Genomic DNA, 14,883 nt, shown 5'->3' with positions numbered 1-14,883 from the left:
ACATTTGAGGAGACAAGGACACGCACAGCATCAGGTTAACGTCTGCTTGAACCGTCACGGACCGTGTCCTTGGGAACCAAGAGTCAGCCCAGCCCCCTGGCCAGGCAAAAGTCTGAAGGACAACCCAGTGCTTGCTTTGGGTTTTCTTTTGTTTTGTTTTATCACAGGAGAGGACACTGGCAAAAAGCTTCCTGGCCGCCATCCTGTCCTGGCTGGAATTTGACCAAAGGCTGCCTCTCTCCTCAAGGAGCAATAACAACAACAGAGTAACAACAGCACCCGCCGCAGGGCAGCTTACCCTCTCTAGCTCACACGGAGCCAGACGCTGTGATGAGTGCTTCCTGTGGGTCATCCCATCACATATTCGCCATCACGTAGGAGGCAGGGATGGTAGATGATCTCGTGCAATCTTCAGTCCCGCTAAGAGGGGTACACGCTGCTCCTTTCCTCGTTTTACACTGAAATTGAGTCACAGAGAGGTTCTGGAATTTGCCCAAAAGCACCTAGCTAGCCCAAGGCCTTATTCCTAGACATGGAGACCCCAGGGCCACATCAGTAGCTGCTGTTTCCTGGCCCCAGGGAGGAAGCAGTCCTCATTACCACAGCCTACTGAACCAACCTCAAGAACAAGAACTCTTGGAAATGAATGCTAGAACAATAAATATACTTTTCAGACTAAACTCTTTGAGGTGGGAGAGCATATTAAGAAAAAGGAATCTGGAGAAAAGCTTATGTATAAACTCCTCATAGCCTCCCTCTTTGACAGAACATATCTTCAAAATAACAACAACAAAAAATTAGTTTCCCCTACCAAAAGTTGCCCTCCTATGAAATTAAGTTATTTAGGGCAAGCTCTGTGGCTGTCACAGCTTCCTGCATCTAGAGCATTATGTCTTCCGGAAATTTTACCCTACATATGCTGTACAACAGGTCAAGTTTGCGGTCTTTCTTTCCAGGGGAGATGTGTTTGGGGGAGTCCCTCTCCTTTGGGCTCTCAGTAAAGGAGATCACACAGATACAGACATGAACTGATAGTTCCCTGTGTGTGAGAACCGTTCCTGGGCTGTTCATGGTAAATCCAAACATAACTGACAGCGTGCAAAACCTCTTGTCACTTGGGGAGGAGAAATTGAGACGTCAGAGCCCTTTAGCCAAGTCCCCAGAAGATTAAGGTTGTCTGTGTTGAGGCAGAAAGAAGTAAACAAAGGAGTGTTTTCATCTCCTTTTATTTAATCTACTGCCACATCTATATTATCCTGGGATTAATGACATTTTGAACATGCTTAATCTCAGAAGCTATTTTATGGTTGAACCTTGACCCTACAGTATTCATGCTGTAGAGCTATCACCTAGGAAGTTTTTTGGCATCTGAAACCTGTGTTATCCTGAACACTACCTGTGTCTTCGATGCCCTTCTCCTCCCTTTCCTTGTGGAGTATGGCACACGCACCCTTCCTCAACCCTTGCCCCTACTGTGGCGCCAAGTGCAGGGAAGGGTGTGCAGACCACCTGGGCCTTCCACCACAGATCAGAACAGAGTCTCTTCCAGATGCTCTGCCTGGGTTGACCTGGGACAGGTACTTATGTGGGTTACATGAACCTCCAGGTGGAATCGCAGGCCTCTTTGAACCCTGGTACAATGGCAGGATGCTTTGTGGCTTTTCTCCCTCCTACCCCGGGGTCTGGAATCTCGCCCACCCCTCCTCCCTGTGCCCTCCACCCAGGAGGCTGCCCCTGGACCGTCCTGTGAAAGGGAGAGGCTGTCAGGGTCCCTGTGGCCTGCTTGCATTCCTGACAAGGAGCAAAGTGGGCAAGGACAGAGTACAGAATACAAGGAAAGGCCATTTACTTCCAAAAGAGAAGTGATTGGTGAAAGATCTTGGCCTTATGCCAGGCCCAGGTTTGGGGAGGCTGCCGTTGTAGGTCACTTGATCCCACACTGGTCCAGCACAGGTGCTGCACTCACTCACTCCCATGCATCTGCCCATGAATGCTGGAGGCATGTGCTCACGCTTACACACAGAGGACACCCAGAAACGTGGCTGCCCACTGACAGGCAGAGCAGAGGCCCGTGCCCCTTCCCTGCTTGGGATGAAATCTGCCAGCATTCTCTCAGTGTGAGGAAGGAAAAACCACCTCTTGCCTAGCCTGACCTGGTTGCATTGTTTACAAGACTGCTGTTTCCGTAAGCACACTGGACAGGAAAACAGGATATGCCCCTGGTCCCCGAGGGCCCCCAGCCTCAGTCTGCCCTTGGAATCCCCCACCTTGCCGTAGACCTCCCATCAGCACGGTCCGTAGGAGTGCCACAGAGCCCCTGTTCTACAGAACCTTTGCCAGTGATTTTTTAAATACTCATTTTGGCTCAGATAGTGTTTAGGAGTTCATCAGAGCTGTCTTGTGCCCTTGCGATGAGAGTGATTTGTGTGTCCATGGCGCCACACAGATCCAAGGGTCTGGGGAGCCAGCCAGAGCACTCAGAGATGCTGCTCAACCTCCACTTTAAAACTCAGGATGGGAATTTTCTCTCTGTGCACACTTTGTCTTGACAGAACTATTCAGAATATTTTGTTGGCTGAGGTAATGACTTTGAACCCATAGTGAAAGCCCTCTCTCCGGTAGGCCTGTGTTGTGGCAAAGTCTCCGGGAGAACGGTACCACCAGACATCTCCCTTGGGCCAGGAGGGAGCAAAGCACGACTGTCACTGAGCTTGAGGAAGAAATCAAAGGAGAAGTGGAAAGAAACCTGTTTAAGGAAAAAATTAAAGTCCAGAAAGATCATGAGGACTCCCTGGAATGAGGGATAGAGATTAAGGGATGAGAAATGCAGACTTTCTGTAAAACATGGAACCGCCTTCTGTGTGCCTGACAATCATTGGGTTCTCTGGACAAGAGACAAAATATAAAAGAACCTCATAAATGAGCTGATATTAGAACACTGCAGGGTGCATAGTCTCTGGAGTGTGTCTGTTGAGTAAATAAGAAGTTCTAGTGACCAAAAGCATAGATCGGTAAGGTAGCAGTGAAAGAGCAGATATATTTAGCACCAAGCTGTGAGGAAAATCTCTTGAGAGTCACAGAAGGATTCAGAAAAGGAGAGCATGTTCAGCTAGGCTGAACAGAGCAGGCTTCATGGAGGAGGCAGCATCTGGACAGACACTTCATAGGCAAACAGGGATGATTCTGGAACAGGGTGTCCAGTCCCTCATCATCTCCTAGACTGTGGCCAAAGCCTCCCTCCTTTCCTCCCAGCCTCCCATCCCTTTCCAGTCAGACTCCTTCTCCACACAGCCTCCAGGGTGTCCCCTTGGCTCAAACCCCATGGCTCCCCATGATGGACAGGAGAAAGACCAAGAAGACCCTTCTCAGTTGCCTCGTGCCTGATCATTCAGCCCCTCATGGCCAGCCTGCCCACAACTCTGCCTTCTGCCCCCCTCACCTGGGAGACCTTTCCTTACCCCTCTGCTCAGCCTGGAGGTTCCTTCTCCAGGTCCCAACCTAGACACCACTTCACCTGCCACGTACCAGTGTCAGGCCCTTCCTCACCCAGCACTTAGTAAACTCTAGCATCTTCCAGTTTCCACCACAGCTGCTTATTTGTATTTAGTCTCCCCCAATAAACTGAGATTTTGACAGAACAGACAGTTGGTGGTTTATGTTTCCACCTTAGCTTTTAACACAGTCCTTACACATTAACCCTGGAAGGAGGGAGCGCAGGAAGGATGGAAGGAGCAAGGGGGTAGGCAGGAGGAGCAAGAGAGCAGAAATGTTGGGCTCTGGCTAACAGAAAGGATTGTACAGTTAGAAGTAGTCTGAGAAGATCTGAGTGTTGAAATCAAGCATGGAACAGAGAACATTTGGGGGAAGAAGAGATGAAAGTTAAGGGTCAGGAGGAAGGAGGAATTCCCAGGTTTGGGAGCAAGAGTCCTGGACAAGGACCTGGAGAGGGCATGCCCATGGAGAGCAGGCCTCCCAAGCAAGGTAATGCAGCTCCATCAGTGCTGCGAGGGGTAGAGCAGATGGAGAATGAGGAGACCTCGGGATTTATGGTTTAGCGGTCAGGTGGATGGAGAGAGCAGCATTTGTGGTGTGGCCCCATCAGGAATTAGCTGAAGAGACACAGGCCGAGGCCACTGGAGCAGAGGGTGGAGAAGAACAGAGGTTAGTGAGGCTCATTGGAGACAGTTCCTTTCAAGCCATGGGAGAGCCAGGCACTTTGCAAAGCATCAAGGAAGAGAGGAGAGCCGGGGAGAGCCTGAAGAGGCAGGAAGGGTCAAGGGGCTAATGGAAGAGATGGAGCGGGATTCCCTGGGGACCAGTCCAGTGGGGTGGAGGCTCCAGGGAGCAGCCAGGAGAGCAGGAGCCATTCCTAGCTGTCCAGGCCAGGGAGAGGTCAGTGTGTGAAGCCAGAGGCCCTTCCCAACTCTGACATGAAACTGAAGCTTGCCAAGCTGTGGCTGCTGTCCCCTCTTTGGGGCAGCTGCATTTAATATTTTGTGGCTCAGACTAGAGGAGCATCATCTCTTTGATGCATCGTTAAATGAGAAAACCAAGTCCCCTAAAGAAAAGTAGAAGTCTTTAAAAAAAAAAAAAAAAGAAAAGAGAAGTAGAAGTCTTGCCAGAAAGGCTCCCGGGTGGTCTTTCCTCCTGCCTCACCCATCCTGGCCTGCGGCCCCTGTGTGGACAGAAGGAAAGAGACTGCAGGCTGAACTGGAGGCAGGAACAAGAACAAATAGAGTCATATCCTATCACAGCAGAGCAAGGGGTGGCGAATGTCAGGCCACCAAGAACAACACTAACTCATCCCAGACTTCTGCATGCGTTGCTGTGACATGTATCCTGCCTTCCCCTTGCCAACCAAGATGTTGAAGGGGAAGTGTAAAGGGCTAGGGCCAGGCATATGGGGATGCCTTTTATTTCCTTTCCTTTTCCTTTTTTCTTTCTTTTCTTACTTTCTTTCTTTCTTTCACCTTCCTTTCTTTCTTCCTTCCTTCCTTTTGTTCAGTTAGCCACTGTAGATAGTACATCATTAGTTTTTGATGTAGTGTTCAATAATTCATTAGTTACATATAACTCCCAGTGCTCATTACAACACGTGCCCTCCTCAATACCCATCACCCAGCTACCCCCTCCCCTCTGAAACTCCCAGATTGTTTCTAGGGGCTCCATAGTCTCTCATGGTTCATCTCCCTCTCTGATTTCTCTCCCTTTGGATTTCCCTCCCTTCCCCTGTGGTCCTCCGTGCTATTGCTTATGTTCCACGTATGAGTGAAATCATATGATAAACGTCTTTCTCTGCTTGGTTTACTTCACTTTGCGTAATCCCCCCAGTCCCATCTATGTCAATGCAAATGTTAGCTATTCATCTTTCTGATGGCTGAGTAATAGTCCCTGTGTATATGGACCACATCTTCTTTATCCTTTCATCTGTTGAAGGGCATCTCGGCTCCTTCCACAGTTTGGCTATTGTGGGCATTGCTGCCATGAACATTGGGGTGCACGTGCCCCTTCTTTTCACTATGTCTGTATCTTTGGGGTAAATACCCAGCAGTGCAATTGCTGGGTCATAGGGTAGCTCAATTCCCAACATCTTGCTGCATGTCCCGCTCTTACACTGTCGGTGGGGGTGCACTTCTGTCTTTGTTTTGTGTGGTGACAGGCAAACATTCCGAGAGGCAGGGTCATGGTGAACCTTCAGATTCAGCGTACTTTTGATATACCTGTGAGAAGCCGCTATTTAGTCCATAGGTTTCCTTGAAGAAAGTTTTAAAGGCACCATTTCTCTCCTCTCCAGAACATTAAGGAAAACAAGTGTGGCTCTTGTGGTGTGACTCTCTGCAAAAGGAAGGTTATGTTTACAGTTTTTAGAAAAAAGAATAACCGTGTGTCTGCAAAACTTCCAAGCAAATAAGGAATCACGTAGTATGTACTAGCCCAAAATGACAGACTTATATTAAAGAAATCTTATCTATTTATGTACTTACTTTTGTCTCATTCCAGAAAGTATGCCGTGGGAGGAAGGTGGCTTTAAAATGTGCGTGTAGGAACAGCTGCGTTTAATATTTTGTGGCTCAGACTAGAGGAGCATCATCTCTTTGATGCATCTTTAAATGAGAAAACCAAGTCCCCTAAAGAAAAATAATAGTCTCGCCAGAAAGGCTCCCGGGTTCTCTTTCTCCTGCCTCACCTATCCCAGCCTGCAGCCCCTCTGTGCAGTGTTCTCTGTGTGGGAGAAGCCAAAGGTGAGATGCAACAGGGCCTGGGATGTTTTGCATAACCTTGTGTCTTTACCCACAGAGAAGGGTCCTCCTCCTGAAGCTGAGGGCCAGCCTGCACCACCCTGGATCACCATCGCTCGGCAGAAGCGACGAGGGACCTCAGACCAGCCCCCAAACCAGGAAGACAAGCCCGGGGCCCGCACCTTGAAGTCTGAAATAGGAAAGCAAGCCAAGGCACCCGAGAGAGCCCAGGTGCTTAGAGCAAATGCTTTCTGTCTCTGTAGGTACAGGAGGGACCAGGCAGCTGGAGCTGGGGCCTGGCACCCCACGCATTCTGTTTGGTCATCACCAGGACCCTTGCCTGTGATGATTGCTGATGTCTGCCCCCTCTGTGTGCTGCGCTGTTAGAAGTGGCTGGATTCCTGAGGCAGCGGACACAGCTCTCTTCTCCCTGCCTCCTAGGCAACACAGCTCAGCATCAGGAGACATGCAACGGGGTAAAAGAACTTCTCAGTTAGAAGCTTGGAGACCATGTCAGCAGCTCCATCTTGGCTCGTTGTGTGGTGATGGACGAGCCCTGCTTTTACTGCTCTGCTGGCTGCCTGCTGGGCTCCTTGTTCCTCACCTTGAGCTGGAGGGCTGGGACCTGGGTTTCTGCTTCACACTTTGGATGGAAACAGTGTTCTCAAACCCAAGCAACTACACTTAGAAGCAGGATGAGACCCACAGCTTTTGTATTCCCCTGAATAGCCACCATGATAAACTCATAAGCGTGTTTCAGCCATGTGAGAAAATGAGCCTGAACCTGCAGTAGGACCTGTTTCCCTTCACTGGAACTAAACCTCCATTGTACCTAACTTGAAAACCTTCCTGCAGGCTAAGGGAATTTATAAAGCCAATTAACCCATCATCTTGGTTTGGGGCATCTACATTCATACCAGGTATCACAAATCTCAAAACTATTTCGCTTTGACACAGTTTACTCTGACTTTTAAATAGAACCCCTGCCATCCAACATGTGGGGCTGAGGCCAGGTGTGGGGACAGAGCAGAAGCCATGATGTCTGTGTGGGCTGAACACAGGACCCCATATGCCATTCTGAGTCTGCCATTCTAAAGGCCCCTCTCAGCAAGGGCACAAGTCAGCTCTGCCAAGAGAGTACCAGGGGCATGACTCATCTTTGTCTAGAAATGCCGTAGCCTGTTGCCTTTGGGTATGTTTGCCCCCTGTGGGACTCTCGGGTGACCAAACAGTGTGCATCTGTCTTGTGTCTTAATAGGAGCCCACGAAGCCAGCCGACTTCATCCGCAGCAAGTCTTTCCTGGTGGCTCCTGCCAAGCCCTCTGGGGACCGGAGGCAGGGGACAAAGCTCTGCCTCCAGGAGGGGCTGCAAAGAGGAATCTCGTTGTCCCATCAGAACTTGGGTAAGAAGCCTACAAGCAGTACCAGACACTGAGATGCTTTTCCAGGATTGGTCCTGCACTTTTTGTTTGTTTGTTTTATTTTCTTTTTCCAAATCACTTTGCCACATTGATTTTTTAAACAGCTTTTACTGACGTGTCATTTAGGTGCCATAAAACTCACCTGTTTTAAATGTACGGTTCAGCAAGTATATATTGACAATGAGAATATATTTACTGACGTGTACAATCATCACAATCCAATTTTAGAACACTTCTCTCACTCTAAAAAGAAATCTCATGCCCATTTACAGTCATTCACCGTCCCCAACCCCAGGGCTAGGCAACCGCTAATCTACTTTCTGTCTGCATATGACTTGTCTTTTAGGGACATTTCTCATAAGTGGAGTCATAAAATATGTATTCTTTTGTATCTGGCTTCTTTGACCAAGCATTGTGTCTTCAAGATTCATCTCTATTGTCACATGTATCTGTATCTTTAAATTTATTTTTCCCTGTGGTAAGACACATATGACAAAATTTACCATCCTAGCCATTTGTCAGTATACAGTTTGGCAGTGTTAAGAATATACACACTGTGGTGCAAACCAATCTTCAGAGTTCCTACAGTTTTATTCTGGAAGTTTCTCTCACCTCACTCCGTTGCTGGAACTGTTTTTGAGCCTGCTGTTCTTAAGACTTTTTATTATATAAATTATTCTATGCCTAAATCTTCTTTACATGTTTGCACATTAATGGATTTTACGTTTGAGACCACAGTTAAGACCTTGACATATATTTTAAAGAAACACAAGAGGCTTAAGTGGAAATCCAAACTCATTTCTCGTGTTTCTGTTTGTTTTGTCTTCTTTCCAGCAGCTCAGTCTGCAGTGATGACGGAGAAGGAATTGCATCAGCTGAAGAGAGCCAGTTATGCCAGTGCAGATCAGCCGTCCTGGATGGAACTTGCCAGAAAGAAATCTCAAGCTTGGAGTGACATGCCCCAAATTATAAAATAGGCTGACAGCCTGCTGCTAAAGAATGTCCACTTCCTTGACGGGTCATTGAGTAAAAAACTGCTGGTAAATCAAGGCAAACAAACTGTGAAACTGAAGAGTGATTTTATCATCATGTTAGGGGAGAGCGAGCTTGGGGAAGAGGAAGGAACCAGGCTAACAAAGACAGACACACAGCCACAATCCTGGGCCAGAGGTGCCCTAAAACAAGAACACCATTGAAAAGGGCCAGGAACAAGGTCCTGTACCCAAAGGTATGAATGTGAGGCTTTGAGAATCGCCTTGATAAAGAGGGCTCGGACAGGAAGAGAGTGGCAGTGAACCATGAATGCCTAAGTTAGGAGCGCCTGCAAGGTCAGAGGAGAAGGTCTTTCAGGGGAATGTGTGTCTGTGCTTCCACCTGAGATCAACCTGTGTCTCCGGTTCTCGTCTTGCCTGTGGATCCCGTCTTCTCCTTTCATGTTCACTATTAGGCATGACATTTTTGGTAAAACAGGGATGCCGTTTCCAAGAGCAGCTATAAAACCGTCTTCCTGAAGATAGTCACTCTACGAAGGAGTGGAAGGAACATAGCCGGGTTCATCGATTCACAGACTGTTTCCAAAAATAATTTTTAAACTTTTCCACAAGGCATCTGTGTCCTTAACCATTGCACAATGTATTGCCTGTTCAATAAAAGGTTTCAAACATGCTTCTGTCATACGTGTAAATGTTCTTTCTGCTGACACTTGGAGAATGTCCTCCAGCAACAAGTGAAATGCAGCGTATAGAATTTCAATGTGTATGTGTGTGCATGTGTGTGTGCGTGTGTGTGTGTGTGTAATTCAGTGTGTGTGTACTGTAGAATATCAGTTGGGTAGATCTGGGGTTTTTTGAGATTCTTTTTTTCTATAAAACTTCAGTGTTATTTTTGGAAGATAATGTGGGATATTTTTTTCCCGTTTTCATCTACTTGGTACAACATTTAAAAATATAAAATTTCTAAAAAGTTGTAATTCTTGAGTATCAAATTAATCTAACCTGCACATTTCTGTTGAAAACTAGGTTATCAGTGTATTAGCCAGGATGACCCATGAATGTAGAATGTGGAGAAGCCAGCAGAGGAAGAGTGTATATTTAGGATCTCAGAATTGTGTCTCAGTTATGTAATACCTCTATTTTTAAAAATATTTCCAATTTGTTCCTTTGAACAAGCTAATCTTCATAAGAATATGTACAGCTGGGAGCACGTAGCCATCAAAATCAGTAAGACTTTATAGATACTATAATTTGATTTTATATACCCTGAGTTCTACTTTTATTGTACTTTCTATCCTCCTGAATAATTATTTTTCTGGCTGTTAGAACTACACTTGATCTTGATCAACTAGAACTTGATTAAGACTTCCTTTATTGAAAAAGTCCCTGGATAGCTCTATTTTCTTAACCAGATTGATTTATTAATTTCAGTCTCATAGAGAACATCACTATTGAATGCCATGGTAAATGTGCTCTAAACAAAAACTCTGTCCATCTAGAATTGCTCCAACAGCTTAGACATAAATAAGTTTAACTAGGAAAAAAATTTGTTGGCCATTACTATCCCAAACCACCATTTCCCTTATTAACAGAATGTTTCAGATGAACAATTTTGAGGCAGTAGATTTGACCATAAGACCAAAAGTTCTTGGTTCAGTTTATTCAAATAAAGATTGGTATTCTCTGTGTGTTTCAGGGCTTGGTTTCATACTCTTTGGCACCTGGTAACTTAGAAGGGTATAGATTTTTAAGACACTGGGAGAATTCATGACAGGGGCAGGGGGTGGCAGGAGGTTAGCCCTGTATCTGCCAGCCCCGTGCGTGAAGGTTGTGATCTTCTGCCATCACAGGAGAAGCTGAGACAGTGGCCAAAATTTCGAGATGCTGAACGAAGTCTAGAGTGGCAGCGGAGATGGTCCAAGTCTGCAGGGAATTGCCACGCTTGGTTTTCCTGACAAGAAAGAGCAAACAATTACTGAGCACCTCCTGTATGCCAGGCCCTGCTCCGAGTGCATCATAAGTATAACTTTTAATTCGCTCCACAATCCTTTGGGAGTAAGTACTTATCTACACTTTGCAGATGAGGAAACTGAGGCACATTAAGGTTAAGATCTCACAAGACCGCACAACAAGTGAGTACCCAGTAATTGACTCCAGCCTTTCAACACTACCTTTCAGCGACAACCCCATTTTTAAATAAAAACCATTAGCATGGAGGTGAATCTATGTCCTCGAAAACATAATACAGACAAGGGAGTCCTGAATTTGACCTTAAGGGCTCTTATGTGGCTGTAGACTGAATGTTTGTGTCTCTCCAAAATTCATGTTAAATCCTAACACTCAGTGTGATGGTATCACCTTTTGGAAGGTGATTAAGTTCAGGGTGGATCGTTCAAGAATGGGATTAGTGTGCCCTTCTCCCTGCTCTTTCCAGTATGTGAGGACACAGCAATAAGACAACTCTCTACGAACCAAAAAGAGGGCTCTCATCAGACACTGGATCTGCCTGTGACTTGGTCTTGGACTTCCCAGCCTCCATCAAGAACAGTAAGAAAGAAATGTTTGTTGTTTATAAACTATCCAGTTTATGGCAGCCCTAAAAGACTAAGACACGTGTTTTAGAGACAAGCACGGACCTCATGATGCTTCCCTGGGTGACTGCCTTCACCCTTATCCTTCAGTTTCCAAGAAGGACTGGAGAAAATAGGAGGGTTCTTTCGTAATTTTTCGTCACGATACCTACACGACCTGCGATTCATTCTTTCATTCAGCTGACAGTTCTGTGCAGTTACTTGACGGCACACTGGGGAGCAAATAGATAATATGCATTCTAGTTGGGGAGGGGCACTAAATAAATAGATAGGAAACATGGGGAAAACAGCAATACCTGAAATAGTGAGCCTGAAACAGAGGGACTTTGTTGTGGCAGAAAGGGTTATTTGAGAGTGGGTGGATAGGAAAGGATTTGCTGAAGAGGCGACCTAGTTATAAAAATGAACCAGCCATGCAGAGATCTAGGGGAGAGCACTCTGGGCAGAGGTGACAGCTCTATTAAGTCCCAGGCCCTCAGACCTGGCATGTTCAGGAAGCTAAGTAGCCGGTGTGTACAGGACAAGGGGGAGGGGCAGGTGCAGATCCCAGGAAGCAGGCGGGACCAGTTGTGAGGGGCCTGGCAGGCCATATGGGGAGATGGATTTGTTCTAAGTTCTTTGGGAAGTCAATGATGAAAAGTGATGGGAGGTGATGTGCTTTACATTCTAAGAAGATGGCTGTAGCTTCTAGGTGAAAATGTATTGTATGGGGGCACAGGTAGAAACAAAGCTAGAAGCCTGTTTCATAGTCCATTAGGATCATGGTGGTCTGGCTTAGGTATAATGATGGAGGCAGAGAGAAGTGAATGATTCAAAATACTTTTTTTTTTTTAAAGATTGTATTTATTTGTCAGAGAGAGTGAGCACAGGCAGAGTGGCAGGCAGAGGCAGAGGGAGAAACAGGCTCCCTGCTGAGCAAGGAACCGGATGTGGGACTCCATCTCAGGACACTGGGATCATGACCCGAGCTGAAGGCAGCTGCTTAACCAACTGAGCCAGCCAGGCGTCCCTCAAAATACTTTTTGAAGGGAGGATAAAATCCGTCATGCTGGTGGGTTTGATTTAGTGTGAAAAGGAAAGGATAGAAGTAGATAGAGATGACAGTCAAATTTTTGGCTGGAGCTCGAGATGAGTAGTGATATCATTTACAGAAATGGAGTCGGGGGAGTATATGCCACAAAAAGGAGTTCACTCTTGGACATTTTTTAAAAATTCAACTGTTATTAACATAGAGTGTTATGTTAATATTAGGTATACAATATGATTAAACAATTCTATACATTACTAGTTGCTCATCAAGATAAGTGTGCTTTTTTTTTTTTTTAGAGATTTATTTATATATTTACTTGACATAGATCACAAGTGGGCAGAGAGAGAGAGGAAGGGAAGCAGGCTCCTTGCTGAGCAGAGAGCCCGATGCGGGACTCAATCCCAGGACCCTGGGATCATGACCTGAGCCAAAGGCAGAAGCTTTAACCCACTGAGCCGCCCAGGTGCCCCAAGATAAGTGTGTTCTTGATCCCCTTCATCTAGCTCACCCATCCCCCCAACCACCTCCTCTCTGGTAACCACCAGTTTGTTCTCTCTAGTTAAGAGACTGTTTTTCTGCTTGTCTCTTCTTTTCTGTGTTCATTTGTTTTGTTTCTTAAATTCCACATATGAATGAAATAATATGGTATTTGTCTTTCTGTGACTGACTTATTTCACTTAGCATTATACCATCTAGATCCATCCATGTTGTTGCAAATGGCAAGATTTCATTTTTTCTTATGGCTGAGTAGTATTCCACTGTATATATATACCACATCTTCCCTATCCATTCATCTATGGATGGAGACTTGGGTTGTTTCCATACCTTGGCTCTTGCAAATAATGCTGCTATAAACATAGGTGTGCATATATCTCTTGGAATTAGTGTTTCCAAATTCCGAAGGTAAATACCCAGAAGTGGAATTACTAGATAATATGGTAATTCTATTTTTAATTTTTTGAGGAATATCCATACTGTTTTCCACAGTGGTTGCACTAGCTTGCCTTCCCACCAGCTGCACTGGAGTTCTTTTTTCTCCACATCCTCACCAACATTTGCTATTTCTTGTCTTTTTAATACTAGCCATTCTGATAGGTATGAAATGGTATCTCTTTACGGTTTTGATTTGCATTTCCCTGATGATGAGTGATGTTGAGCATCTTCTCATGTGTCTGTTGGCCATCTGGATGTCTTTTTTGGGAAAATGTCTATCATGTCTTCTACCCATTTTTAAATTGGATTATTTGTTTTCTTGGTATTGAGTTATAGAAGTTCTTTATATTTTTTGAATATTAACACCTCATCAAATATGTCATTCGCAAATATCTTCTTCCATTTAGTAAGTTTTCTTTTTGTTTTGTTGATGGTTTCCTTCACTGTGCAAAAGCTTTTTATTTTGATATAGTCTCAATAGTTTAATTTTTCTTTTGTTTCCCTTACCAAAGGAGACATAGTTAGAAAAATGTTTCTACAGCTGATGTCAGAGATTCTTGCCTATGTTTTCTTCTAGGAGTTTTATGGTTTCAGGTGTCCCATTTGGGTGTTTAATCCATTTTGAGTTCATTTTTGTTTGTAGTGTAAGAAAGTGGTCTAGTTTCATTCTTTTGCTTGTAGCTATCCAGTTTCTCCAACACCATCTGTTGAAGACATAGCCTTTTCCCATTGTTTATCTTTGCCTCCTTTTTTGTATGATTTTGGACATCTTAGTTTTCAGATTTCCATTAAATGGCTAAGTGGAAATAAAAAATAAAGTCATATAGCTGGAAATCATCAGCATTTAGATTGGATAGGGATTTAGGGTGTGGAAAAGGAAGAGAAGGCTCTCAGGATTAACCCTAGGATAAACCAACGCTTCAGGATCTAAAGAAAGCAGAGCCAGCAAAGGAGACAGGAATCATCTATGAAGGAGGAGGAAAAGCAGGCAAGAGAAGAAAGTGTTGGAAGGAAGAGGGAGGAATCAGCTGTGTTGGCTGGGATCTGAGAGATCCAGCCAGATGGGAACAAGAATGACCACGGGCTTGGGGAACATGGAAGTTATAGGTGACCTTGACAAGAGCAATTTCAGTGGCATGCTGGGGACAGAAGCACAAGTAGAGTGAGTCAAGGTCAGCCAGCCTGTTGAAACATCAACTGTATTCAACTTTCAAAATTTTACTGTGAATGGGAGAAGTGGCACCAGAAACGGGAAGAGGTGTATGGCCTCTTCAAACAAACAGAGGGTTTGTTCATTTGTTAGAAAAGACAAACAAGAGTGTGTTTATGTGCAGAAGGGAATTAATGTGTAGGAGGAGAGAAGGAAAAATTGCTGAGGTAGGTCTTTCTGAAGCACACCTTGCCTTTCAGAACTTCCCACAAGGATGAATGCCTGCACTTGTGGGCTGCTCTTGTTCCTAGAGATAGGAGCTCCAGGTTTTGATCCAGCTGCCAACAGAGGCCCAACTGTGATGACATTGTCCTGGTTATGTCTTTCCCCTGCTTGCCCTGGGTCTTCCATTCCCACAGCCGCCTTCTTTCTTGGGACTCATGCATTTTTATTGCTGTCCTTCTCCAGAACTTGGCTCTTAGCAGTCTGCAGAAGAAATCCATGCACACCTGACATTCTTTGGTCAG

General features: G+C 45.3%; 1 protein-coding gene across 1 annotated transcript in view; it reads left to right on the top strand.

Moving 5' to 3' along the window:
• LOC111155916 (KIAA1211 like) overlaps positions 1-9,325 on the top strand; it is a 119,023-nt gene extending 109,698 nt beyond the window's left edge. The window contains exons 10-12 of the mRNA XM_022516388.1: positions 6,303-6,470; positions 7,498-7,642; positions 8,498-9,325. Of these exons, the coding sequence (XP_022372096.1) occupies positions 6,303-6,470; positions 7,498-7,642; positions 8,498-8,637 (453 nt within the window). The 3' untranslated portion in view covers positions 8,638-9,325. The remainder of the gene's footprint in view (positions 1-6,302; positions 6,471-7,497; positions 7,643-8,497) is intronic.
• The last annotated feature ends 5,558 nt before the right edge of the window (positions 9,326-14,883 follow it).

This window comes from Enhydra lutris, unplaced genomic scaffold (assembly GCF_002288905.1).
Source record: "Enhydra lutris kenyoni isolate GAN:26980312 unplaced genomic scaffold, ASM228890v2 scaffoldscaffold44, whole genome shotgun sequence".
In the NCBI taxonomy this organism is placed as follows: Eukaryota; Metazoa; Chordata; class Mammalia; order Carnivora; family Mustelidae; genus Enhydra; species Enhydra lutris.
This window is presented reverse-complemented; position numbering and strand designations above follow the sequence as displayed.